The sequence below is a fragment of the Erythranthe guttata genome, chromosome 8, assembly GCF_056151865.1.
Source record: "Erythranthe guttata isolate IM_541 chromosome 8, IM_541, whole genome shotgun sequence".
NCBI classification, from domain to species: Eukaryota; Viridiplantae; Streptophyta; class Magnoliopsida; order Lamiales; family Phrymaceae; genus Erythranthe; species Erythranthe guttata.
In genome coordinates, this window is record NC_142540.1 from 158,464 (window position 1) to 182,747 (window position 24,284).

Sequence of the window (24,284 nt, forward strand, 5' to 3'; positions counted from 1 at the left end):
ATATGTAAAAAGTTTGGAGATTTACCGTATTGTTTATTAATATTGTAAAAATGAAAAATGATATGTGGAGGATATATATATAGATATAGATAAATGTGGGTGAAATGAAAGTGATGAGGTGTTGGCGCAATGAATGCACTCAACAAACAGCGAACCTACTAACTACTTGCATCTGAATCTCATCTCTCTATATTATATTATGCTGCTACATACATTTGCAACAGTTGCCGGTTGTGTATGTATGTATGTATGAGAAAATGACATCCCACCATCTTCTTCTTCTTTAATTTGAATTTGATCGATATATACATACATGACCTCATAATTACCAATAATTGCCTACAAAATCAGTTCCAACGGAGCTCCGAGTACGCCTCTTGGATCGATATCGGGAAAATTAAATAAATGATGGCGTCGTCGTCAATCAAGGTGTCGTACGAGAGACTGAAGAAACAGGATGATGATGAGAGGCTTATGGAGGAGGACGAAGAATACAAGGGGCTTATGGAGAAGGCTATGGGGAGATTGAGAAAGTCGAGGCTCAGAAGATTGCACGTTAGTAGTAGGCGGCATAAAAATACCAGATCTGCAGGTAAGTCGTCTTCAAGGCTGAAAATACCAAGCCTGAAGAGATTCCTGAGAAGAAAAGCAAGGCTGGTGAAGCTTGGTCTCAATAAGGTGTACAAGAGATTGAAGGAGAGTCAATCCCATTTCGGAGATCTATTTGCCGGCAATTATCTATTCATGCAGGTCACTCCAACTCCCTTAAAATACGCCCCCTCCGATCATCAAAGTAAATCTTTTGCAAACTCCGCCACCGCCACCGCCGCCGCCCATAATTATCATCCTCATCATCACCATGCCTTGCCGTCCATCACTGCTAATAATAACAATATTCCTAGCTAGGATTAATTAATTTCTGATGCATGCCTCTTAATTAATTATTAATTCTTGTACTATATTCTATGTGTTTTGCAAATTAAATGAACATCATCATCAAATTTGAATTTCAATTATCTCCTTCTACTATACTATTATTTCTTTTCTTTTGCCTAGTAGTATAATTAATTACCTGTTTTAAATGTTTTCATGAATGTATATACGAAGCGGACCACTGTTTTAAATCAATTTGGGTTTAATTTCTCTCAATTTGTTTCGCTAATTCAAAAAAAAGAAAGAAAAAAAAGACATGTATATCTAGAGGACACGTGTAAATAATGCAAATTAAAGTGTTCCAACCAATAACGATGGTATTAATTAATTGTGATTTAATAAGCTTGTAGTATTAATTTGGTGGGTGGGAATTTATTGGTGTTGAGAGTTACTACTACGGACTACCTGTATTGTCACAATTGTCGGTCCTGCCAATTTGCAAAATGAATTGTCAAAATTGGTCAACCCATTCAAATCATGTCTTCACTCTTCTTTATTAGTTAACTAATTAATACTAATTGACACCATTAATAAAAGACATTGGGCCATTTTACTTCCACCGTTGAATCCTTGATTGCAACTTTGGGCCTAATATATTGGAAGAAATTGGCCCATCGTCGATTACAATTTTGAACTTGTTTTCAATTTTCGTTATTGCTTTCACTCCTTTTTTCACCTCGCCACTGCTCGACATCTTACCACCCACTCTGCCGCCGTTCATCATAGATTCCCCGTTGAGCCACCACAGCGCTCCATCAAATTCGCAGGCTCCTGCCGGCCGTCGTACAATCATTCTACACCTCAGCTGAGTCGCTATTCACTAGCCCCCACTGCCAGTCACTTACCCATACACAATTTTATCATTGATTCAATACAGAAAATTGCTTCCACAAACTTTTGAGAACCCTAGGTCGGTTGGTAATTATGTATTTCTTATAATTCACTTTTCCTTATTTCCAGTTTTAGTCAATGATGCTTTCTAAAGTTTTAAGATTATGCATATTAGTATTTATCATCTTTGCTAATCTGCTTGATTATTTGATGTTGTTCACAAGCCGAATTGATTTTTTTTTTTTTTTTGCAATCTGTTAATTTTATCTTTTATTTTACAAAATCAATTAACTGGGTCACAGTACTGGAAAATAAAAGCAAATTCGGGTTCAAATTTGGTTTATGATTTGTGCACTGCTAATTCGAACCAAGTCCACAAAAGAGAGAAATACTAAAGGAGAGAAAGAAAGGGAATGGGTTAGGGTTTAGGTTTCTTTACAAATGTCACGCCCATTATCAAATGTCAATTACAAATTCTAATAATTAGCAATCTGATTTTTCTGTTCTGTGTTGGGTACCTTACTTGGACACCCGACCCAAACTACCGTACTTGATGCCCACCCCTATTTGTAGCTCATTGTTTGGTTAAGCTAAAATAAAAAAATTCTGAAAGCGTAATACAGGTTTTATCGGGGTGGAATGGCGGAGGAAGAAATAGGGGTAGCGAGAGCAAGTTCCCAAGGTGAAGATGATGCAAGGTTGAAGGTAGCTATGGAGAAAGAAAAACGTAAAGAGAAAAGGAAGAGGCTGTTGCTAAAGGAAGCTGAAAAGGCGGAGAGACGCGGTGTTTGCTATTTAAGTCGGGTACCTCCTCACATGGATCCTTTGAAGCTTCGCCAGATTCTGTCTCAGTATGGTGACTTACAAAGACTCTACCTCACTCCTGAAGGTTATAAATCGTATTTTTGTCAATGGTACTTCTTATCGATTACTTGGTGCAAATGCGAGTTTTGGAGGAGACTCTTAGTTGGATGTCATGAATTAGCAGTGTGGTGCAATAATATAGTTCGGTGATTGTTCGACAGAGTTCTGCATTATTTGTAGAGCTTGGTTCCCCAATTGAAACTCTCCTTTTATTTACCAGACTGATTTAGCTACGCACTGAGCATCCCCCTTTTTTTTTTTCGTAGATCCTGCTGCGCAAGTGCGCCGAAAGAAGTCAGGTGGATTTCGAGGACAAGAATTCTCAGAGGGGTATGCTCACATTTTGTGCATATGACTTTAAATTCTTTACCATGCTGAATTATGGCTAACGTTTGCCTTATTACTCTTAACTTGCTAGTGGAGACATTTTGACTACTTCCATCAACAGTATCTCATCTTTATGAATTCCTCCATGCAGGTGGGTTGAGTTCACTGACAAGAAAGTTGCCAAGAGAGTCGCTAACATGTTAAACGGGGAGCAAATTGGTATGTTGACTGGACTGATCTTTCTGTAATTCAAAACTGTTGAATTCATGCATCATTCCTTTGAATTTTAGCATTTCTTAAAATTGTATATCATATTCGGTAGAAAGTCTGCACCAGATGATAAACTCCTCGGACTAATTCCATGAACTTATATAGACTTTAACATGCAATGAACAAGGGGCACTTCACAAGGAAAAACCAATCAGTTGTATCCTTATGTTGGTGTTAACCTTTATTTTGCTAATTAAGAAAGCCATTTGAGGATTATTAGTTGTAAGAAAGGATTAAGATATCAGATCATGGAACTATCTTGTTTAGATTTTCCTTTCTAGCGGATTTGTTCCTCTAGCTTTTGGATAAATGTAGGAGAGGATTGATCGATTTTTCTTTGTATAGCATGAGAATTGTCCATATATAGTTTACACTTCTCATTCTGTGATTCAGGTGGAAAGAAAAGATCATCATTCTATTACGACCTATGGAATATCAAATACTTGAGCAAATTCAAGTGGGATGATCTCACAGAAGAGATAGGTACATGATTTAACTTGTTTAGTTTTCTGTTAACTGTGCTGTTCTGGCTGCTCATGAATTGACTTGACCTGAATAAATTTTCAGCGATGAAGAATGCTACTCGGGAGCAAAAACTGGCAATGGAATTATCTGCTGCCAAAAGAGAGCGGGACTTTTATCTCTCAAAAGTAGACCAGTCCAAAACCTTGAGTAAAATAGGAGAACGATTGAAAAAGGTGAATCCGTTGTATGCATGTATATTATATTTTTGTTAAATAGTTATACTCTATATTATTATGACTACCAGACTTTTATCCAATATTTGAGGCATTGATTATATATCTTTGTCATGCTTATTTTTCTTTGAATTGTGTATACCAACGCTTATATTTGTCAATGCAGAAGAAAAAGATTGAAATGGTACCAAAAGTGGTGCGCCAGTTTCCGCAGAAAAAACCAGTATCGAATGATAATGGAGAGAATAGGGCTCAATTGTCAAAGGATATCCTGGCAGGAGTGAGTGTCTTGCTCTGTTAGCTATGCCTGTATTATGACCACTCTACTGAATTTTGATTGCTAACACAAACCCCACATATGCATATTTCAGGTTTTTGGTGGCTCGTAGTGATCGTTTTTACATGGCTCTGCAACGTCTGCAGTTCTTTGCTCGCCCGAGTTCACTTTACGGCATTTCATAGTTTCATTTTTGTTTCATGTCTGTATTTAGCCAAGGCCAGAGTATATCTTATTTGTTTCAAATTTTGGTGTAGCACGAAAATTACTACAATGCCAACGATTTCTACTGTCTTTCGAGTTCGAGTAATTGATATGGTAATTTGCTGCAGCGCAGATGCTTCAGCTGAATTTATGATTTCATAATGATTATGCTGGATTTGCATTATGTTAAAAAATGTCGTTATAAGGGTCGTATTTTCTATAAGTAATGACTAAATTTTATCTGGCTTATAATTTATTTTTCATGTTGTTATCATGCATCCAGTTAGACATCTTGTTATGTTTATCGACAGCCTCTTCTCAAGTCATACATTTTATTGAAAAGGAAGCAATTTCCTGTCTAATCCATAATTTTGAAAAAGAAGCAATTACTCCATTAGAAGACTACAACTTCCTTTTTTCAACCTAAACAGAGCACAAACATCAAAAGACAAAGATAAAAAATGCCACAAAATATACACAGCAACAACGATAACATATATATCATGTAACACCACAAGTGCAGGTTCAGAGAAGCCAATTTCACATATTTTACATCACTTCAATAGAACAGAGCAACTGTACAGTTCTATTAATTTTTCCTGTTATATCATGACAATTGAAATTCATCAACACTGATTATAAAGCCACAATGTGATTCCATAGATACATCTACACAGTTAGTTGCAGCATCCACCTCTCTGAGCAACTGCATCTCTCCCCCCTGCAGGACCTTGTGGACGTCCATAGCCAACTTTGATCCCCGATGACTGCATCTTCAACTCAAACATATTAGATGTGCAATAAAATTGAGAATGATATTTCATACTACAGATTACCACATTAATGTCAAATCAAAAGCTTCAAGTATCTTGAAACAAAAATGATCTATGGTATAGAAAATCACAAACAAATCAACAATCATGAATAATTTATTCATAATAGGGTACTGCTGATGCATACTGTAAGCAAAAACAATGCAAGGTTCTCCTACTAATGTCCTAATAGCACGCCCACAAAAACAACGTAAGAACTTTGCTTTACCTCATTGGATACATCAAAGACGCCTTCCTGAATCTTCTGAAGTATCTTGGATGCAGTCTTAGTGAATGCCTGCTCATACAGTATCAAGAAAACTAATCAGATTTAAATTACAACAATATTAACGAAAATAAATTCTCTAAATTTTGAACCTCTTCAACATTTTGGGCGGTTCTCGCCGATGCCTCCATGAATAGAAGTCCATTTTCTTTTGCAAACTGTTCTCCCTCCTCTTTGCTTACAGCTCTTCGGTGAGCAAGATCACTTTTATTCGCAATCAGTATGATTGTCATATTTGGATTTGCATGTTGCCTTGCATCTTCCAGCCAGCTTGCAAGATGATTGAATGTCTCCCTCCTACGCAAATATAGCACTCTCAGTTCAGAGAAAAAAGCTCATTTATATCATATAAGAATTTGATCCCAAGTAGAGATAGAGAGAGAAATAAAATATGTCGTGTACAAATTTTTTGATATTTGGTGGCCATAATATTTGAGGTTTTGGATATATTTTTCCCCTAACACTTAAAATAGGATGCATCACACATGCGTATGTACAAATTATTTTCAAGGGAAATTCTGTTTTGTGTAGATATTCCCATCTATGCTAACCCCAAAACATTTTTAACCCTTGTTACAACTGACGTCAGCCACCAACTACCAAAAGCAAGTAGAAGTACATAATACATGCTCCAGTATAATCTAGTCATTAATAGCTTCCATAGCATAGGTCAAGATACGCAAACTTTCATAGGAAAAACCGAACTTCTACACCAAGATCATGAACCGCCAAATCATAATGGAACTTTAAGCACAGAATTGAATAACAAGTACAATATGCACCTATAATCAAAATAAATCAACATCGTGCATATGAAGAGCATCACTTTTCCTCTACCTGGTAATGTCATAAACCAGAAGTGCGCCAGCTGCTCCTCTGTAATACGATCTAGTGATAGATCTGAAGGACTCCTGGCCAGCCTGAAAGGATAAAAAAGATATTGGGTTGACTAAATTTAAGTATAAAACAAAATGGAATCTCCATGAACAAATCCTATAGCTGCAACTGTATAATTGAAACATAAATTATATTAGAGCAAAATAATCAGACGCATTTGGGGAAATTATAAACCCTATAATATTCTCATTTGGTCTACTACCAACGATGTCGGCAGCTGTTTGACAGCAAAAAATTGAAGTTCGTTTGGGATTTCCAAACACAATTCAGACAATCAAGCATGAAAAAATGGATTAAGAAAATCAAATGGCCAAAAAAAAAAAAAAAGAGTAAAGGTATTACGGTGTCCCAAATCTGAAGCTTAATCGGCCTGCCGTCAATTGTAACCATTCGAGCACCAAATTCAACTCCAATTGTGAGATCATGCACCGGCTGGAACCTTTTATCAGTAAATTGCAAAAGCAAACACGATTTCCCCACACCTATGAACAGAGATTTCAGATTAAGAAAAACAAAATTGAACTAGGGTTTTAAGGTTTAGGGAAAATTGGAGGGGAGGGAGTGGTTTTCGTTACCTGTATCACCGATAATTATGTACTTGAAAAGGTAGTCGAACGACATTTTTTTTTTCTCTAGAACGACGACGTTTGTAACGATAGGGAGAGATTGAAGGGGATTGTTTCTCTGTGTCTGGCTTCTATGGATTACGTGAGTCAGTGAAGCAAGGAATTGAACGCATGCGTACGTTTGTATTTTGTGTATATATAATAATAATTAATAATAATATCTCACCCAACTAAACTAAATAAAAAACAGAGAGAGAGATAGGGGCTTTGGAATTTAATGACGTGTGTGTGTCCATTATGATTCGCCGACATGCCTACAATTCTTTTGATTTGTTTTCTTATTTATTCTTAAATTAATTTCATTATCTCCGAATTTCAGTCAATAATAGTCCATTTGATTTCATTTGATTTGATTTGATGATAAAGAATTAAAAATACAGCCTCTTTATTTATGTGTACGAGTTTTACAAGTTAAGTCCTATTGCCCTAGAATTGAACATTAATACTTGTTATTGCTTTATATAATGTGTCCACAAAATCGTGAAATTAGAGTTTGGAAGCTACAATTTGAGTGCATTATATTTATACATAAACGCCTATATTAAGTATGTAATTGTAAATTTGTAATTACTAATTAGTCCAATTGTATGTGACTAACAAATTGGAAGAAATTTGATAGTCTCTAATACTCTATAAAAAACCAATTTACTTTCCCTCAAATTTAAGTTTGATATATTCTGGCAAAAACAGATACAACATTTGCATTTGCATGGCTAGTTGTGTAATTGGTGAATCTGGAGAACCAAACCTCTCTTGAAATCCAAGTAAGGGCATGACATTGGACAATCTTCTTCTTTTGCTTCCCACCTTGCAAATACTCATCAACACCACCACTAAATCAGAACAAACTACCTATTTCATATATATATATATACATATATTTGTTATATTAATTGCAAGTTGTGAAATGAGAAATGAGAAATATATATATATACCTAAAATTAAGAACAAAATGGTGAAGAAAAAACGCAATCTCTAGTTTACCAAGTTCTGCCCCTGGACAAATCCGCAGTCCACCACCAAAAGGCGTCACTTTTTTGCTCGTTGTTTGGTCCTAACCATCATAACAAAAACACGATCATTATTACGAAAAATAATCAATTAAACATGAAACGAAAAAGAAAAGCAGATACTTACAGCCCATCTCCAAGGGTTAAACTCCAAGGGATGTTCATGTATGGAGGGATCAAGATGTGCAGCTGTGAAAATGGGGAGAACTTGCCATCCACCTGGAATTACATACTCTGCATAATCATTATATATATTATGTAATTAGAAACTATTTTTCGAACATCTCAAAAATGATTATTAATCTATAATTGACACCTTTGAACTTAACATCCTTGAGAGCTCTCCGATGCACAAACTTAACTAGATTTCCACAACGCAGAGATTCACTAATGACCTGTTTAATTTACAAATTAGCAGTCCAATCAATAAAACACCTTGATGAAATATATATGGAGGTAGAAAATCAAATTGGTTACATATAAATGGTTAGTACATGAGAAGTAAATTCCATCTTCTTGAAATCTTCCCAGTTCAACGGCTCTCCATCTTTCTTCGTTTTCCTCAGTGCTTGGTGTTCATCCTGAATTGTAATGATTTCTTGACTTATTCTTTCAAACAATATATTAAAATTTTGTAACTATTAACAATTATTAACAAAATTTTTTTTTAAAAAAAAAGTCTTACAAAATACCTTGAGTGTTTGAAGAGAAGAAGGGGAGTACGCGAGAAAATAAACAACGAGGGCCATGAGACCGGAAGTTGTTTCATAACCAGCTAGTAAAAGGTCCAGCAAAATGCTCACTTTTTCCTCGTCATTCAGCCATACTTTTCCCAATAGTTCATCCAGAAAATCTCCTCTTTTTTTATGCATTCCTTCATTTTCCCGATTTCTTATCATTTCTTTTAAAGTGTATGATATCCTTTTTCTTGCCTGTAAAAAATTATAAACAGAAAATGATTCGGCGTAAATTTGACGTATAAATGAATGGGAAAAATCAGTGGCATTGATTAATAATTACCTTGACAGCTTTTGCATAAGCAGTCCCTGGAATTAGTATAGGCAGAGAAACAAAACCTTTCATGAAAGTGAGGAAATCTCCAAGTATTTCTCCAGCAATTGGATCTTCCGGTTCGATGCTCAGCAGATTCTTCAGCATTAGATAAAAAGTTAACTGCACCAAAATTAATCCCACATTCTTGATTATAAAAAATTATCTTTAATTGGAAAAGAAACACAAAATACAATTATAAGTTAAAAATAATCATTACTTCTTTCGCTTCCTTGAAGAAAACAACTTGCTTCTTATCTCTCCAAGAATCAACCAAAGAGATACATAAGTCGTCGACATAAGAAAGAAAATCAGGGCTCGATTTGGAAACATTAATGAAACTAACAGCAGCACTTCTGAGTTTCTTGTGAAGATCTCCAGAAACGAGCATCATCGATAACTTCCCAAGAATGTCGTGAACAGGTTTAGGATAGCTTGTCTGAAACAGCCTCTCCTCGTTTTGAAGAATAAAAACATTAAACTCCAGATCACAAGACACTATTGTTGGGCCACCGAATAGGTGGGATTTGAATATATTTCCATACCTGCAGTCACAATTATAATAATTACATTAATATAATCCGATCATAAATTATGTATGTATGTACGTACGTACGTACCTAGAGCAATGTTGTTGCAAGAAGGTGCCGATAGAGTTGGATTTATGCGGCTTGAGAAAGGCAAGAGTCTCTCCTAGGAACGGAAACCAACCCATGCTTCCTCTTGGTAATAAGTCGATCGGTTTTTCCTTGCGAATGCAGCCAAAGAGCTTACAAACGAAAACAACTATTCCTGAGAAAAGAGTAGTACTAAACACCACAGCCAAAAACGATGCAGCCATTTTAATTATTCGATATTAATGTATGTCTGATCCACTCTGTTTATCGAAAAGCAGCAAGTCTTCCCTCCTCATTAGCCCTTTAAATAGATTGACATTCCTCACAGAATCCCTGGATTTCTTCCTTGTTTTATTTTTCTAATGTTGAGGAAATTAATATTGATCATACTACCTCTACTGTGATATATATACTAATGGCAAATAAAAGTTGATTGAATACAATAGATAAAATCATTTATAGTAATATTTTGTTAATTAATTAGAGGGTCTGTTTGGATTGTATGCATTATATGCGAAGAAATCAGGGCAGCTGATTATTCTCTCAACTTACCAATATTATATAATTAAGTGAGAATTAAAAGGAAATTAAATGTTGTAATTATAATCTTTGACTATATGGAGTAATTACTTACTATAAATATGAACAAATATGTAATTAAGTTTATATATATATATATATATATATATATATATATATATATATATATATATATATATATATATATATATATTATAGGAGTATGAATTATCTGAAATGTTAGTAGCTAGTAGTAAGAAAGTAGTGACACTAAATAATAATGAGTAGGGCTGTGCATGGATCGGTTTTAACCACCAACCAACCCATTTTCGACCCATAATTTGTGATGGTTAATCAACCATCAACCGACCCATTTAAGTTGGGTCGATAATGTCAACCAACCCATGTATAGTTGGGTCGATAATGGTTTTTAATATGCCAAAAAGTTGGTTAGTCGGTTAATATCGGCCAACCAACTTTATTCATGAATTTATTATTTATTAATTTTAATTAAAATATTTAATACTTTTAATTTCAAATTTCTATTTTATATCACATTTATTAAATTGTCTAATATTGACCAAAATCCTAAAAGCAATAAATCTAACCTAATTATCTAATTTGAACTATTTTAATTTTAAGACATATACTCTAAATATTTGAACGATTATTATTTGTTGAACTATTTATGTTTATTTGCAATATATATGCCCGTAATGTTTTGAATCTTTTATTTAAATATTGTTGAACTAGTCGCATTTAATTTATAAAACATATATAGCGTTGTAACAAGTAATAAAATATTAAAAAAATATTAAGATGGATGACCCATCAACCAAACCACCAACCAACCCATTAAATTGGTTTTTAACCATCACCCAACCCATGTAAATTGGGTCGATAACGGTTTCCAATATTTATCAAAGTTGGTTGGATGGGTTGGGTTGGTTTTATGGCTGGTTTTTAACCAAACCAACCAACGCACAGCCCTAATAATGAGTAAAGAAAAACAGCAAGTTCCCAAAAGTGGAGTCAAGATGGGAACAAATTGAGTCTAAAATACAAAACTTTTGAAAGAGGGATTATATTATATTATATTAAATGGATGATGATGTTGATGTTTTTTAATGAAAACCCGACCGTAATCTTTATTCTCATTATATTTTTCTTTGCATGTATTTTGGCTTTACCTTCTAAGTAACTCTATAATGCATTATTAATACTTATATGCTTCGTGCACAGCTTGGTCATATAATAATTAATTCAACTCCTTTGAAAATTGAAGATGCACTTTTATAAAAAATATAATGAGTGTTAGTATCGCATGAATTAGAGACGTGTGTAGTATGGATACTTCACATAAAAATAAGAAAAATGCACAATATTTGTGGCTACAAATTACAACTAAATATAGATCACCTCAAAATATTATTCTATTCTAATTCATTTTCATATACTCTTATAAATTAAGTTCCAAAATAAAGTAGAACAATAATTGAAATGTATTTGCAAGAGGCAAAAAAGGAAAAAAAAAAGTAGAAAGGAAATGATAGAAATGTGCAAGTGTGCATATATGGTTGCACGAGAGAGAGAGAGAGATGGAATTGGGACCCCAAAAAATTACTCAATTAGAAGCTTCTCCCTCTCTCTACAAATTAGCAGCTGGATATCACTAACCAACACTAAATTAATTACAATCATTATTTCTTATTTCTCCTTTCTTGAACCACCATTCTAATTCACATTTTAATGACAATATAAATTCAATGATAGAAAAAGGCTTCATTTTTATTGAGTTTTGTCTCATATATATATATATATATATATTTGCATTTTATAATAGTGTGCAGGCAGGCGGCCCCCCTAACACTCGTGGGGGTAAGACTTTGATGAGTTTATAATATAAGCTAACATAAAAAGGGGGATGCATTCATCTAATTCAATCATCATGTCCCTATCCTTATGCCTTTTTACAAAAGCTTAAAGCCTTAACCACTCCAGTTAAATACCAATTATTAATAATTAATTACTATTACCTTTGTCTCATGTTACTAATAACTCTTTTATCAATAAGTACCGACAAATGCGTTCGAACTCGAGTCAAATAACACCGTGTTTTCTTTACAAATGATAAATTCAGCCCCTCCACTATTTTATTTAATTAATTCCAAATCAAATATTAAAATTGAAGGGCGATTATCATTTTTGGATCCAAAAGCCCATTTACACAATATATATATATATATATATATATATATATATATATATATATATATATATATATATATATATATATATATATATATATATATATATATATATAAATGGGCCAAACTCTCAATAAATATTTGGGCCCAATCTTCAGAACATTAATTTTTGCCAGTTTCAGTTATTATCATGAATTTCCCCACACACAAATACATAATCTATTTTCTCCCACATATATGATATCTCCGGTGGACAAGAAAGAAATCCAATTTTCAGAGAGAGAGCGATGTCCGCCATTCGCCGGAGCCTCCAAAAATGGCCCGATGAAAGCAAATCAAAATCTTCTACCGCCTACCCCAGATCAAGAAACCTAACTTTCCGTCCAATTATAATCTGCAGCACCCAACAGAATGCAGACAACAACTCCGGTACTTCATCCGCCGGCAGAATAAAACGGCTTGTCCTCACGAAACAGGGAAGAACAAAAGCGAACAGCAACCCCGACAGGGAATTTTACGCGTACCCTCGTCTGGTGACACACGTGGACAACAAATTCATATCCAAACTGACAGATCTTTACAGGGAAATTCTGAGGCCCGAAATGGAAATACTGGACCTGATGAGTTCTTGGGTCAGCCATTTGCCCCAAGAGGTCAACTACAACAAAGTCGTCGGCCACGGTCTGAACGCAGAGGAACTTTCCAGAAATCCCAGGTTGGATTACTTCTTCGTCAAGGATTTGAACATCGACCAACAACTTCAAATGCAAAACGACACTTTCGATGCCGTTTTGTGCACCGTCAGCGTCCAGTATCTTCAGCAGCCTGAAAAGGTATACATAATCTCTCTCTCTCTCTCTCTCTCTCTAGATCTCTCTCTCTCTCTCTCTCTCTCTCTCTCTCTCTCTCTCTCTCTCTCTCTCTCTCTCTCTCTCTCTCTCTCTCTCTCTCTCTTCATTACTGTGAATTAATTTGCATTTGATTTGATATGTATATAACAATAATAAATAATACAGGTATTTGCTGAGATATTCCGAGTATTGAGGCCAGGAGGAGTGTTGGTAGTGAGCTTCAGTAACAGGTTGTTCTACGAGAAAGCCATAAGCGCGTGGAGAGATGGGACTGCGTACAGCCGCGTGCAGTTGGTTGTCGAATACTTTCAGTGTGTGGAGGGTTTCACTCAAACTCGAATTATCCGCAAATTAGGAGATAATAACTCGATTTTGAGTCGGATTAGTGGGCTGTTGGGTTTTTTATCGGGATCATCCGATCCTTTCTATGCTGTCGTTGCTTACAACAACTTTAAACCTATTTATGATGATTAATATATTTTTTTATGATCTTATTGTATTACTATTATTAATTAATGAATTATCACACTTTATATACACTTTATGTTTCTTGATTAACTTGGATCTTTGCAACAAATTAATTAAGTTAAATCCAGAATTCCAAAAGAGCGAGCTAATAAAAATAATGTAAATTTTCAATTTCATACATGATTATTAAGTGGAAAAATACTCAAGAAATTAAAATAACCAATCAACAAGCAAACAGAATTATTGAAAAAAAAATAAATAAAAAAAAGCCGGGTGATAATGAATAAATAATAGATGGGCCTGAGCAGTGAATTAGGATTTGGTTTGGATTTAGGTCAACCACAGCAAGTAAAGTGACATCATCATCATCACCAACACCTTGTATACTATTTGCACGCACTATTGTGGTTTGAAATTTCTTATCTACAACCAAATTTCATCCTCTTCTTCATCTTTGTCTTCCCTTAAGGCTCAAAGCACAAAGCACAAAGAAGAAGAAGAAGAAAAATGAGTGCTGCAACAGCTTTTCATCTGAAATTGGTTCAGTGTTGTAGCACAACAACTGTGCCCAAACCCCATTTCTCCCCATCACTCTCCATTCGCCAAATCAACTTCTCCCCCTCCTCTTCCTTTTCACTCAAACTCAAGAATTCATCATTCAAAATTGTTCCCTTTGTTGCCCAGACTTCTGATTGGGCCCAACAAGAAGAAGAAGCAGAAGAGAAGAATGAGGATGGCGAGCTCGAAACTAATAGTGCTAGTGATGGTGGAAGTTTCGAAGAAGCCGAGCTGTCTGAGGAAGCCAAGCTCTTTGTCGGAAATTTGCCCTACGATGTCGACAGCGAGAAATTGGCCACACTCTTTAACAAGGCCGGAATTGTCGAAATCTCCGAGGTTCGAAAATTTCTTTTCTTTTCTTTTCTTTTCTAGTAAATGTGGTTGGTTGGTGTTCATCAAAATCTATTTTCTTTTTTGATTTCTTTGTTTGCAGGTGATTTACAATAGGCAAACAGAGCAAAGCCGAGGGTTTGGATTTGTGACAATGAGTACTGTGGAAGAAGCTGAGAAAGCTGTAGAGATGTTCAACCGCTACGTAAGTTATTTACATTTTTGTTTACCTTTACTATATTGACCTTAAAAGAATTGTAAATTGAAGTATTTCTTTTTGAGGTCATTCTTTATCCCGATTGATTTGTGATGGTGATACGATGTAATTTACTTCAGGATATAAATGGAAGACTGTTAACGGTAAACAAGGCATCTCCAAGAGGGTCTCAGCCAGAGAGGGCACCTAGAACATACGAGCCTTCGTTTAGAATGTACGTAGGTAACTTACCATGGCAAGTGGATAATGCTAAGTTGGAGCAGCTTTTCAGCGAACATGGCAAAGTGATTGATGCTAGAGTTGTTTTCGATAGAGAAACTGGCCGCTCTCGTGGTTTCGGCTTTGTTACTATGTCCACTCAGGCTGAAGTAAACGATGCCATTGCTGCTCTTGATGGAGAGGTAACTAACTAATCCATTCCCACTTTTTCTTTTTTCTCAATTTCCGAATAAAACTAATTTGGACAAACTATGGCTGCATGTTTTTATCTCATTATCTTGTGTAATTTTTCGATGCAGAGTTTGGAGGGCAGGGCAATTAGAGTTAACGTGGCCGAGGAAAGACCACGACGTGGATTCTAGTTCTTATTTATTGTTTGCTATGCGATTTTTTTTGTATTATTACGTTTACGAATATTATTCACCATTTCACCTCCAGTTTCATTTCAATTTCTCCAAACGAGTGAGTCCATAGTAATACGGTACATGAAGTTCATAAGTATGTCAAATTGTCATTTCATGATTATTTCAAATATATGTTTCTTTCTGTCAACAATGTATTGGTTTCAGCTTGACAGAAAATATTTCTATTATGTTAACTTTGATGAAAGGAAGAACGATTTTTCTACTGTACGTATGAATAACAAAGGCTAATTATTATGGTTGAAGACTTACAAGTAAAAACAGTATTGAATGTGGGGGGCAGGCTTCTTTGTTGTATACAATCAATGGAAAATATCAAGCTGGTGCTGTACGGAAGGAGGACTGTAAGAGAAGCCTCTCTCTCTCTCTCTCTATTCCCAATCTTCATAGAGTGATGCTACCTTGGACAGTTGTAACATAGAAATACAATCTCCACAGTGTAACTTCTTCCTACAAAATGACCACAAATCATTCAAACATGTTTTCGAAATTAGTTTAAAGTTAACTGCCACAACAAATAAAACATTTTTCTGTTTCTATTACCACTTCGTCCAGATCAACGTGCACTTGATCACAAGAATCTCCCTCTGAGAGCTTACTATGTCCAATGATTTCCACCACTCGCTCTAGATTTGTAGGCGGTAAATTCTGAATCAATTTACGAAGTCGTTGCTTCTCAGGAATGGTCATTGGCCTGTTCGAGAAAATTAAGATTATGTTAATATAAGCCTATCTTTCTCATAAGTGAAACCTGGCACAACGTGTAAGTACCTGCAACTGGTCATTAAATTATTCAGAAGTTCTTCAAGTTTCTGCTCCATGTGATGTAACTGTCCAATGCATTCAACAAGGTGTTAGTAAAGCAATCCTGTTTTAGTAATTTATGATATGACTAATTGATCCTACATAAATTTGAGAGCAACTACTAGTGCATTATATACAATTACCGTGCCAGAGAACTCATCAAAGTGCTTCTTCATAAGTTCCTCGACCACAGCACTATCATTCTCTAAGAGAATCCTCAAATCATCATCAATCTGAAAGCATAAGATAAAAGTAGCAACTTTCCATCAATCGGATATTTTATTGCATGACTTGTTGTAAATCACAATATTGTTGTTCATGGTGGACAGTAATATATTGAGTATAGAAATATATGCTTATATACATATATATGTACACACAAACACACACACACTTGACAACACAAACAGGGACAAGCCCTTGAGCAAGAGTTACTAATCATATAGGCATTTTTTTATGAGACATTGGAACAAGATGACTCATATGTTTCTCGGTGAGTGATAGTATTTCTCATTTTGTCATTCAAAGTAACATATCTGATATATAGTTTTAACAATGCAGTGCCTTATAAACTGATTATGCAAAGATATGAATATATATTCAAGTAATTGATTGTAATAAAAGCTAAAAGAAATGTGTCCACTAAATCAGTGTAGTACTCGGAATCAAGACAATTGTGAAAATGAATAGTGATATATTGAAGATAAATGGAGGACAGTTACCTCTACATCTCTACTTATTCCGCCAGCTTCAGTATCAGAATTCATAGACGATACATTCTCCAGATTCTTTGCATAACTAAGCCCACAGGCATGGCAAATAGACTGGACAATGAGCACAGTAGAGGAAAGAGAAGTTAGGCTTTGTAAATGGTACTCTCTAGTCAACAAATAATAATAACATATTCAACTGAACTTATGCACTCTACGTCTCTACCATTAAATTCATGATAGGGTATTACACAGTGAACCAGAGAATGTCTAGAAAATGAGTGCAGTGTCATAAATCATCTGGCTAGACCAAAAAAAGGATTAAACGGTTATATTAACAGTAGCAGTGCGTAAATCATGAAACAATCTCTTCCCTATGCTTCAAAATCTTAAATGTGCTTCAATAAAAACTTCAGTGATGAGATATGCTAACCATTCACAGAGCTCATGGCATCCTAATTCATTAGACGAATGGAAGCCACATTGCAAAGTCAAACAAAGCAAAACATGCAATAAATATACCATGAAAGCAATATATACCATAGAGGAACATACATTTTGGTTTTATATGAAAACATGTTAATGGTGGTAGAAGACTCTCTGTTTCCGCGATGTAAGACTTTGAAAATGACCAACGTAAGAACTTCTATGATTAAGAAGCAACATTTTTTATTTTTTGAAACCATCGTAAGTGAAATCAACTTAGTGTAAACCAACATAAGTGAAATCGGAAAGAGAGCAGCACGAAAAGCATTAGGTCAACTAAAGGTTACTACCATATTTTCCTCCTCCCTAGGTTATTAACTACATGAGAGACTTTCTGCCCCGTCAGTTATATCTACACGGAAACATCATATCTGTAACAAGGAAAAAAACGACATTGTCACAACCTTGGTCCCATCAGGAGCACTAGTTGTTTGGCAATGGCTGCATTTCTTCACAACATCATTGGACGATTCCTTTTCTGGTAAAGCCACATTCATATGTTCACCTTCTGAATCCTGTATATAAGAAGGCAAAGGAAGAATGTCACATGAATTTACACAAACACAATCTCAAGAAATTATGCATTCATACAACTGTTGATATGATAGAGTTCATGACATGAAAGAATGCAGCATGGCTTAGAAACTACCACTTGAAACTTCAAACTTCATCACTAAACTCACCACCAAATAAAGTAGCATTTAGAGATGCTCACCGAAAATGCAGGTAAGACTTTGAGCCTCTTGTGAGGGTGTTGAGGCTGATCAGCCTTGCATGTTGAGGCATCCAAGCCTAAAAGGGTGTCTTTGCATCTCAAAGATGATTGTAATCGACAAAAGGAAATAACAGGATCTATCATCTGGATAAATAAACATTTAAAGACACAGAAAGAAGGGGATAAGAAAGTTAAACAATACAATTTGCAACAAACTAATGAATATATACTTTTTTTCCAGTTTTAAGCTTCATGCACAGCCCAGTGCACGAAATCACACAGTTACTCTAATAACAAGTTTGGCAAAACAATATGCTCTTAGCAGTAATCTCCTATCAGAAGGAAAGATAAAGCATATTTCATGATTACCTCATCCACCTCCTGAGTAAGAGTAAAAACCCCCTGCCGAACCAGTATTTTCAATCGTTCCTTCTTGAAATCTGAAAGTAGAGCTCCTATTCCAGTAGAAAACAATGGAGCAGAACCCTTAATACCAATATATTTTTTGTTTCTGCAACCACTCTCAGTTGACGCCTTTTCTCTGACCACATCATGAAGGTTTCCGGCTAAGCGAGTAACTGGATGAGGAAAAGGAAAAAGACATTCATCTTGAGAGAGTAATTGTGCAACCTCACTTGCATAGTAACCAAAGAAGTCTGGTCCAACATTAATACTTTCCCCAGAAGCAGTTAGATCCCGTGAATTTTCTGACATAACAAATCTGCAGAAGAAGATAGTGAAAACTTTTATACTAATTGGTGATATCCAAAATAATCACCACGAATAGGAAGTTCACCCCTTAGAATACTCCAGTTACGATTACAAAAAATGCAAATTAGCAGTTTACATGAACAGTCAATGGCCATGCCCATTAAGCAACCCCATGCGAAAATACCCATACATTAGTATTTGCTGCCCATGAATGATAACATTCAAGAACCAGTACATAGTGAACAATAAATCTTAATTATAGTCAAAATAAACAGTGCATTCTGCAAGGATAAAGGATTGGCAACAAGGGTGTTATAGTGCAGGTAGATTCTTATCGAACACATGCATCATTTGATGATATCATGTATTTCCAAACCTATTTTCGAAATTGAGCTTGGTATTTGCATTCCCGCAGTACCAATCATTCATTATGATACTGAATATTCTACAAATATCCCTCATTGACTAGAACAGAACAACATCGACAGCATCTAAAGATAAAAATATCCATCACCGACCACCCCCCTCCCCCCCAAAAAAAGGTAAAACTAAATTCAGATGAATTTAAAATGTAACAACAAATATAAACTAAAACTGAAAGAGGCTAGAGAAATCATGATGTAGATTAAAGACCGATTGAACCGCAGTGAAGAAAATGAAAAATAAAATAAATTAATTAAAAGGGAATTATAATAATCCAAATACTAAGAAACAAAATGTACATAAAAATTGAATACTAGCTTAGGTTATAGTAAAAAAAAAGCTGAAATTGAGGGAAGAGGAACCCTAGAGCAACAGGATTCCTGTAATTTACCGTAGGACGTTTGGGGAAAATGAAAGAGATTGAAAAACTTTCTGAGGGGAAATCACGTCGTCGAAATCTCCGGCTTCAGCATTTCAACACCACATCAAAAAAAATGAATCAGTTTCATTGGCACTGCATTATTGGTGGTGAGGCGGTTTCCGGTAGAGGACGTTTCTCTCAGGCGAGTGCAGTCAGTAGCTTAAGAGGAAGTTATGGTTAAATTAATTAATTAATTATAAATATTGTCAATTAATTAATGGATATTGATTTTGTTGTTATTTGCATCTGATGGGCCTGGTGATGGTTGGGCTTTGCACTGATGGGCTCTGTAATTAAAATTGAAATAAATTTAAAGCCGATCTACAAGGAGGTGTGATTGTTACATTTTTACATAGGCACTAGTTAATTACTAATGATGAACATTCAATTTAGCTAGCCCCAAAAAAATAGTGGTCAACAAACGAACAACCTTAAACTTCTCCATATTTACCGAGAAAACATCAACTGTATTTGCAAATATAATAATATAAAAACCCCACCATCCCTTACTATTTTCTTCATTCTTGAGCGTTGCAGTTGCAGTCTTTCTCTATCTAACCCATAAGAGAATTGCTGCAAATACAAACAAGAATCAACAATTGAATAAAACAATAATCTAAATTCATAATCACTAAATAAAGTTCAAAAAATAAAAACTATAAAATGGCACGCCAAGTGGTTGCTCTCGCTCTCATCTTCGCCGCCGTTGTCGCGGTGGTTTCCGCCCAGTCTCCTTCCGGCGCCCCCGCGAATGCCCCATCAAAGTCTGCCTACGCCCCAACCTCCACCCCAACCGCAGTACCCGTCGCATCTCCCACAATCGCCGCCGTCCCAGCTGCCTCAGAAGGTCCCGTCGACTCCGCCACCTCCCCCGCCGCCGCCTCCCCGGAGGAGGAGCCCTCATCTCCGCCTTCCCCCGGAAGCGAGGCTAGCTCCCCTGACTTCGCTCCCGGCTCCGCCCCCGCTGATGCGCCCACCCCCACTGGTGCACCTACCCCCGCCGCCGCCGACGTACCCGCCCCCGCTGCTGATGCACCCAAAAATGGTGCGGCAGCTTTGAGAATTTCCGCCGCCGTGGGCACAGTCGCCGCCGCTGGATTCTTCTTCTTTTAAGTTTCTTTATTTTATTTTATTATCTCTTTGATATGCTATTGTGATAATTTATTTGATTCGTTATAAATGTTAAATGTGTTTGTTCATCAGTGTTCTTCTATGGTGATTAATCAAAGTTAATTATATAATACATTTATATAATTACCGAAAATTAGATGATCCATCCAGGAATGTTTGAGTTCTAATTAAATTATGTACTATGTTAAAATTATTTTCTCAAAATCACTGAAACCTTTACATTCGAAAAATATGAAAACCATGGAGGAATCAAAATACTAATCAATAAACCTCAGAAAGCTTGTACATGATAGGCAACAACGTAAAAATGAATTGGGCTACGTTTACAATCAGTCGATAAATTAAGCTTTTATTATTTTGCAGATTGATAATTAATTAGACGCTAATGGTACGATAAGTAGATCCAATCATTCGTATTCGGGCCAACCCGGTGAGCTTTAATGGCTGGATATATCCTCCAACATATATAAAAACCTTATCTTTGTCTCTTACTCCAACCAGTGCTCATGGTCTTCCCTTTCTTTCCCTTTGAATATTATCCTTTGCTCTTCTGGCTCCATCTCCGTTGATAACGATAACGCCATATTTAATTTCCTTAAAACAAGAGGGAAAGAAAAAAGATTAGGATCGATTATTTATATTTTTCTCTACAATTATATATAGGGCAAATGGCAAAAAGGCCCATCACATGGGACTTAAATGCATTTTAGTCCACAAAAAAAACAGTCTCTCAATTAAGCCCATCCCCATGTCTTTAGTCTAAAATACCCTCAATAATATAATTCTTAACAATTCCACCCATTATGCTCTAACTTTCTTAATATTACACATTGACCCCGGATTTAAACAAATATATCACATTTACCCCCAAAACTTTTTTTTTTCAGAAAATAATTTTTTTTCTGAAATATTTTTTTCCGGCCAGATTCCGGCGTTGACTGCCGGAGACCGCCGGTCTCCGGAATTGACTTTTTTTTTTTTTTTTTTTTTTTTTTTTTTTTTGAAATTTTTTTTTTTCCTGAATTTTTTTTCCGGTCGGTCAACCACCGTTGACCGCCGGTCTCCGGCGTTGACTTTTTTTTTTTTTTTTTTTTTTTTTTGTTTGAATTGTTTTTTCTTAGAAAAAAAATATTTTAATTAATATTACTGTCTTGACTACTAAATTACTGTCTCAGACAGTAATATTACTTTTTGGGACAGTAATATTATGAATATTATTTTTCCGAACAGTAATATTATTAATATTATTATCTAAGACAGTTAAATTACTGTTGAAGACAGTAATTTAACATCCAAGACAGTAATATTAATTAAAACAAATTTTTTTGCAAGGAAAAAAATTAAAAAAGAAAAAAAAAAGTCAATTAACAGTTAAATTACTGTCTCCGACAGTTAAATAACTGCTGGAGACAGTAATTTAGCAACGAATACAGTAATATTAATTAAAAATATTTTTTTTAAGAATAAAAAAGTCAATTAACAGTTAAATTACTGTCTCCGACAGTTAAATAACTGCTGGAGACAGTAATTTAGCAACGAATACAGTAATATTAATTAAAAATATTTTTTTTAAGAATAAAAAAGTCAATTAACAGTTAAATTACTGTCTCCGACAGTTAAATAACTGCTGGAGACAGTAATTTAGCAACGAATACAGTAATATTAATTAAAAATATTTTTTTTAAGAATAAAAAAGTCAATTAACAGTTAAATTACTGTCTCCGACAGTTAAATAACTGCTGGAGACAGTAATTTAGCAACGAATACAGTAATATTAATTAAAAATATTTTTGAAGAAAAAAAAAACAGTCAATTAACAGTTAAATTACAGTCTCCGACAGTTAAATAGCTGCCGGAGACAATAATTTAGCAGCCAAGACAGTAAAATTAATAAAAATATTTTTTTTAAGAAAAAACAAAATTATTAAAAAAAAAAAAAAAAAAAAAAAAAAGTCAACGCCGGAGACCCCGGAAAAAATTTCGGGAAAACGAAAATTCAAAAAAAAAAAAACAAAAAAAAAAAAAAAAAGTCAACGCCGGAGACCGGCGGTTTCCGGCGGTCAACGCCGGAATCTGGCCGGAAAAAAATATTTCAGAAAAAAAATTTATTTTCTGAAAAAAAAAAAGTTTTGGGGGTTAATGTGATATATTTGTTTAAATCCGGGGTCAATGTGTAATATTTAAGAAGTTAGAGCATAATGGGTGGAATTGATAAGAATTAGGGTTAAAATTGGGGTCAAAATTGAAATTAGGGTTAAAATTGGTTAATTGATGAAATTGGGCTAAATTGGGGTGTAAATCTTGAAATTGGAGTTGAATTGGGTTTCAATGAATTGGGGGTAATTTTGGTATATATAAAGGGATTTTCCTTATTTGCAAATAAGTTTGAATGGGGTGGGTTTATTTGAGAAACAAAAAAGTTGGATGTCCCTTTTTTAATTAAGTGCCCTTGTCATGGGCCTATTTGCCATTACCCCTTATATATATTATATGTTGAACAAATTAAATATAATAGAGAATTAATGGAGAGGCTTAATTAATTACCAAATGTAGAAGTTGTTTGTATTGATACAGCATCATGCCATTTTGAGAGTACTGTGGAGACTCTAATTTTGATAACCCCTTGGCCAACATTTTCTGTGCATTCTTTTTTCTGTGCCGAGTCTTTAACCAAGTACCAATCGAGAGATTCGTCGCGAAAAGAGAAGTTGGGACTACCGAGGAGGAGGCAGCCCGGTTCTTTTTCAAGAACGTCGTCAAGTATTGGGGACTACTGAGGAGCATAATAAGCGATCAAGACCCACGCTTCACGGGGTGATTATGGACGGAATTTTTCAAGCTTTTGGGGTCAGAGTTTTGCTTCTCAACGAGTTTTCACTCCTAAACCGACGGGCAAACGGAGAGGGTGCCATACTCGAGTGCTAATTACGGCACTTCGTGTGAGCCAATCAAAAGGATTGGGCGAAACTCCTCGACGTGGCTCAATTTTCTTACAACTTGCAACGGAGTGAAGCCACGGGGAAGAGTTCATTCGAGCTTGCAACGAGACAACAACCGCTTCCGCCACACACTTTGGCTACGGCAACTGATGGAAGGAGTCCCGGAGCATTGAAGATGGCTAAGTCATGGAGGAACAAGCCGACTTAGCCCAGGCGTGCCTTGAGAAGGCTAAGCGATGAATGACGAAATGGGCAGACGACAAACGACGACCACGGGAATTCGACGTTGGGGCGCAAGTGATGGTGAAACTATTGCCCCAACAGTTCAAAGCGTTGCGGAGCATGCACAAGGGACTTGTGCGGAGGTACGAAGGACCATTTCCGGTGATCGCCAAAGTCGGTAAGTTTCGTATCGCCTAGAACTTCCAAGTTCTTTGAAAATCCACCCGCT

General features: G+C 35.5%; 8 protein-coding genes across 12 annotated transcripts; 5 read left to right on the forward strand and 3 right to left on the reverse strand.

Moving 5' to 3' along the window:
- The first annotated feature begins 96 nt into the window (after positions 1-96).
- On the forward strand, positions 97-1,049 carry LOC148768247 (uncharacterized). Its single transcript, XM_088821410.1, has one exon. The coding sequence runs from the start codon at positions 406-408 to the stop codon at positions 904-906; it is 501 nt and encodes a 166-aa protein (XP_088677536.1). The 5' UTR covers positions 97-405; the 3' UTR covers positions 907-1,049.
- A 442-nt stretch (positions 1,050-1,491) lies between these two features.
- On the forward strand, positions 1,492-4,688 carry LOC105970044 (RNA-binding (RRM/RBD/RNP motifs) family protein). Of its 4 annotated transcripts, none has more exons than XM_012994823.2 (8): positions 1,492-1,843; positions 2,388-2,653; positions 2,895-2,958; positions 3,107-3,174; positions 3,619-3,708; positions 3,793-3,923; positions 4,090-4,203; positions 4,295-4,688. In XM_012994823.2, the coding sequence occupies exons 2-8, from the start codon at positions 2,404-2,406 to the stop codon at positions 4,310-4,312; spliced, it is 735 nt and encodes a 244-aa protein (XP_012850277.1). In that variant the 5' UTR covers positions 1,492-1,843; positions 2,388-2,403; the 3' UTR covers positions 4,313-4,688. The 4 variants fall into 4 exon arrangements, with proteins under 4 accessions (XP_012850277.1, XP_088677544.1, XP_088677543.1 ...); XM_088821418.1 differs by having other exon boundaries at positions 1,590-1,843; positions 2,378-2,653; XM_088821417.1 differs by having other exon boundaries at positions 1,608-1,851; positions 2,378-2,653.
- Positions 4,689-4,878: 190 nt separating this feature from the next.
- Positions 4,879-7,200, reverse strand: LOC105970026 (ras-related protein RABB1b). Of its 2 annotated transcripts, none has more exons than XM_012994813.2 (6): positions 6,975-7,200; positions 6,742-6,881; positions 6,340-6,422; positions 5,595-5,799; positions 5,446-5,514; positions 4,879-5,171 (listed from the first exon to the last, which is right to left on the reverse strand). In XM_012994813.2, exons 1-6 carry the CDS (start codon positions 7,018-7,020, stop codon positions 5,082-5,084), a joined length of 633 nt encoding a protein of 210 aa, XP_012850267.2. In that variant the 5' UTR covers positions 7,021-7,200; the 3' UTR covers positions 4,879-5,081. The 2 variants fall into 2 exon arrangements, with proteins under 2 accessions (XP_012850267.2, XP_012850259.2); XM_012994805.2 differs by having other exon boundaries at positions 4,879-5,177; positions 6,975-7,142.
- Positions 7,201-7,608: 408 nt separating this feature from the next.
- On the reverse strand, positions 7,609-10,180 carry CYP724A1 (cytochrome P450, family 724, subfamily A, polypeptide 1). Its single transcript, XM_012995611.2, has 9 exons — positions 9,706-10,180; positions 9,306-9,630; positions 9,056-9,208; positions 8,728-8,967; positions 8,530-8,616; positions 8,352-8,430; positions 8,163-8,269; positions 7,961-8,079; positions 7,609-7,832 (listed from the first exon to the last, which is right to left on the reverse strand). Exons 1-9 carry the CDS (start codon positions 9,924-9,926, stop codon positions 7,739-7,741), a joined length of 1,425 nt encoding a protein of 474 aa, XP_012851065.2. The 5' UTR covers positions 9,927-10,180; the 3' UTR covers positions 7,609-7,738.
- A 2,429-nt stretch (positions 10,181-12,609) lies between these two features.
- Positions 12,610-13,818, forward strand: LOC105970771 (S-adenosyl-L-methionine-dependent methyltransferases superfamily protein). The gene is made up of 2 exons (XM_012995604.2): positions 12,610-13,261; positions 13,445-13,818. Exons 1-2 carry the CDS (start codon positions 12,716-12,718, stop codon positions 13,751-13,753), a joined length of 855 nt encoding a protein of 284 aa, XP_012851058.2. The 5' UTR covers positions 12,610-12,715; the 3' UTR covers positions 13,754-13,818.
- A 241-nt stretch (positions 13,819-14,059) lies between these two features.
- Positions 14,060-15,491, forward strand: LOC105970005 (28 kDa ribonucleoprotein, chloroplastic). Its single transcript, XM_012994786.2, has 4 exons — positions 14,060-14,641; positions 14,739-14,840; positions 14,972-15,253; positions 15,371-15,491. Exons 1-4 carry the CDS (start codon positions 14,255-14,257, stop codon positions 15,431-15,433), a joined length of 834 nt encoding a protein of 277 aa, XP_012850240.2. The 5' UTR covers positions 14,060-14,254; the 3' UTR covers positions 15,434-15,491.
- Positions 15,492-15,562: 71 nt separating this feature from the next.
- Positions 15,563-19,975, reverse strand: LOC105969997 (bromodomain testis-specific protein). The gene is made up of 9 exons (XM_012994775.2): positions 19,734-19,975; positions 18,578-18,929; positions 18,209-18,352; positions 17,898-18,008; positions 17,020-17,121; positions 16,441-16,530; positions 16,265-16,323; positions 16,037-16,187; positions 15,563-15,943 (listed from the first exon to the last, which is right to left on the reverse strand). The coding sequence occupies exons 2-9, from the start codon at positions 18,920-18,922 to the stop codon at positions 15,878-15,880; spliced, it is 1,068 nt and encodes a 355-aa protein (XP_012850229.2). The 5' UTR covers positions 18,923-18,929; positions 19,734-19,975; the 3' UTR covers positions 15,563-15,877.
- Positions 19,976-20,277: 302 nt separating this feature from the next.
- LOC105970760 (uncharacterized) lies at positions 20,278-20,962 on the forward strand. Its single transcript, XM_012995594.2, has one exon. The coding sequence runs from the start codon at positions 20,427-20,429 to the stop codon at positions 20,874-20,876; it is 450 nt and encodes a 149-aa protein (XP_012851048.2). The 5' UTR covers positions 20,278-20,426; the 3' UTR covers positions 20,877-20,962.
- The last annotated feature ends 3,322 nt before the right edge of the window (positions 20,963-24,284 follow it).

Excerpts from the sequence above, each read along its gene's own strand:
- LOC105970044 (XM_012994823.2), top strand. The coding sequence starts at position 2,404 with ATGGCGGAGGAAGAAATAGGGGTAGCGAGAGCAAGTTCCCAAGGTGAA. Across the intron at positions 3,175-3,618 it reads GTTAAACGGGGAGCAAATTG|GTGGAAAGAAAAGATCATCA; the intron begins GTATGTTGACTG and ends TCTGTGATTCAG. Across the intron at positions 3,709-3,792 it reads TGATCTCACAGAAGAGATAG|CGATGAAGAATGCTACTCGG; the intron begins GTACATGATTTA and ends ATAAATTTTCAG.
- LOC105970760 (XM_012995594.2), top strand. The coding sequence starts at position 20,427 with ATGGCACGCCAAGTGGTTGCTCTCGCTCTCATCTTCGCCGCCGTTGTC.
- LOC105969997 (XM_012994775.2), bottom strand. The coding sequence starts at position 18,922 with ATGTCAGAAAATTCACGGGATCTAACTGCTTCTGGGGAAAGTATTAAT. Across the intron at positions 16,531-17,019 it reads GAATAAGTAGAGATGTAGAG|ATTGATGATGATTTGAGGAT; the intron begins GTAACTGTCCTC and ends TTATGCTTTCAG. Across the intron at positions 16,324-16,440 it reads TTGATGAGTTCTCTGGCACG|TTACATCACATGGAGCAGAA; the intron begins GTAATTGTATAT and ends TGCATTGGACAG.
- LOC105970771 (XM_012995604.2), top strand. The coding sequence starts at position 12,716 with ATGTCCGCCATTCGCCGGAGCCTCCAAAAATGGCCCGATGAAAGCAAA. Across the intron at positions 13,262-13,444 it reads ATCTTCAGCAGCCTGAAAAG|GTATTTGCTGAGATATTCCG; the intron begins GTATACATAATC and ends TAAATAATACAG.
- LOC105970026 (XM_012994805.2), bottom strand. The coding sequence starts at position 7,020 with ATGTCGTTCGACTACCTTTTCAAGTACATAATTATCGGTGATACAG. Across the intron at positions 6,882-6,974 it reads CATAATTATCGGTGATACAG|GTGTGGGGAAATCGTGTTTG; the intron begins GTAACGAAAACC and ends CTCTGTTCATAG. Across the intron at positions 5,515-5,594 it reads CCGCCCAAAATGTTGAAGAG|GCATTCACTAAGACTGCATC; the intron begins GTTCAAAATTTA and ends CTGTATGAGCAG.
- LOC148768247 (XM_088821410.1), top strand. The coding sequence starts at position 406 with ATGATGGCGTCGTCGTCAATCAAGGTGTCGTACGAGAGACTGAAGAAA.
- CYP724A1 (XM_012995611.2), bottom strand. The coding sequence starts at position 9,926 with ATGGCTGCATCGTTTTTGGCTGTGGTGTTTAGTACTACTCTTTTCTCA. Across the intron at positions 9,209-9,305 it reads TCTTCAAGGAAGCGAAAGAA|TTAACTTTTTATCTAATGCT; the intron begins GTAATGATTATT and ends ATTTTGGTGCAG. Across the intron at positions 8,968-9,055 it reads CTTATGCAAAAGCTGTCAAG|GCAAGAAAAAGGATATCATA; the intron begins GTAATTATTAAT and ends AATTTTTTACAG.
- LOC105970005 (XM_012994786.2), top strand. The coding sequence starts at position 14,255 with ATGAGTGCTGCAACAGCTTTTCATCTGAAATTGGTTCAGTGTTGTAGC. Across the intron at positions 14,642-14,738 it reads GAATTGTCGAAATCTCCGAG|GTGATTTACAATAGGCAAAC; the intron begins GTTCGAAAATTT and ends CTTTGTTTGCAG. Across the intron at positions 15,254-15,370 it reads TTGCTGCTCTTGATGGAGAG|AGTTTGGAGGGCAGGGCAAT; the intron begins GTAACTAACTAA and ends TTTTCGATGCAG.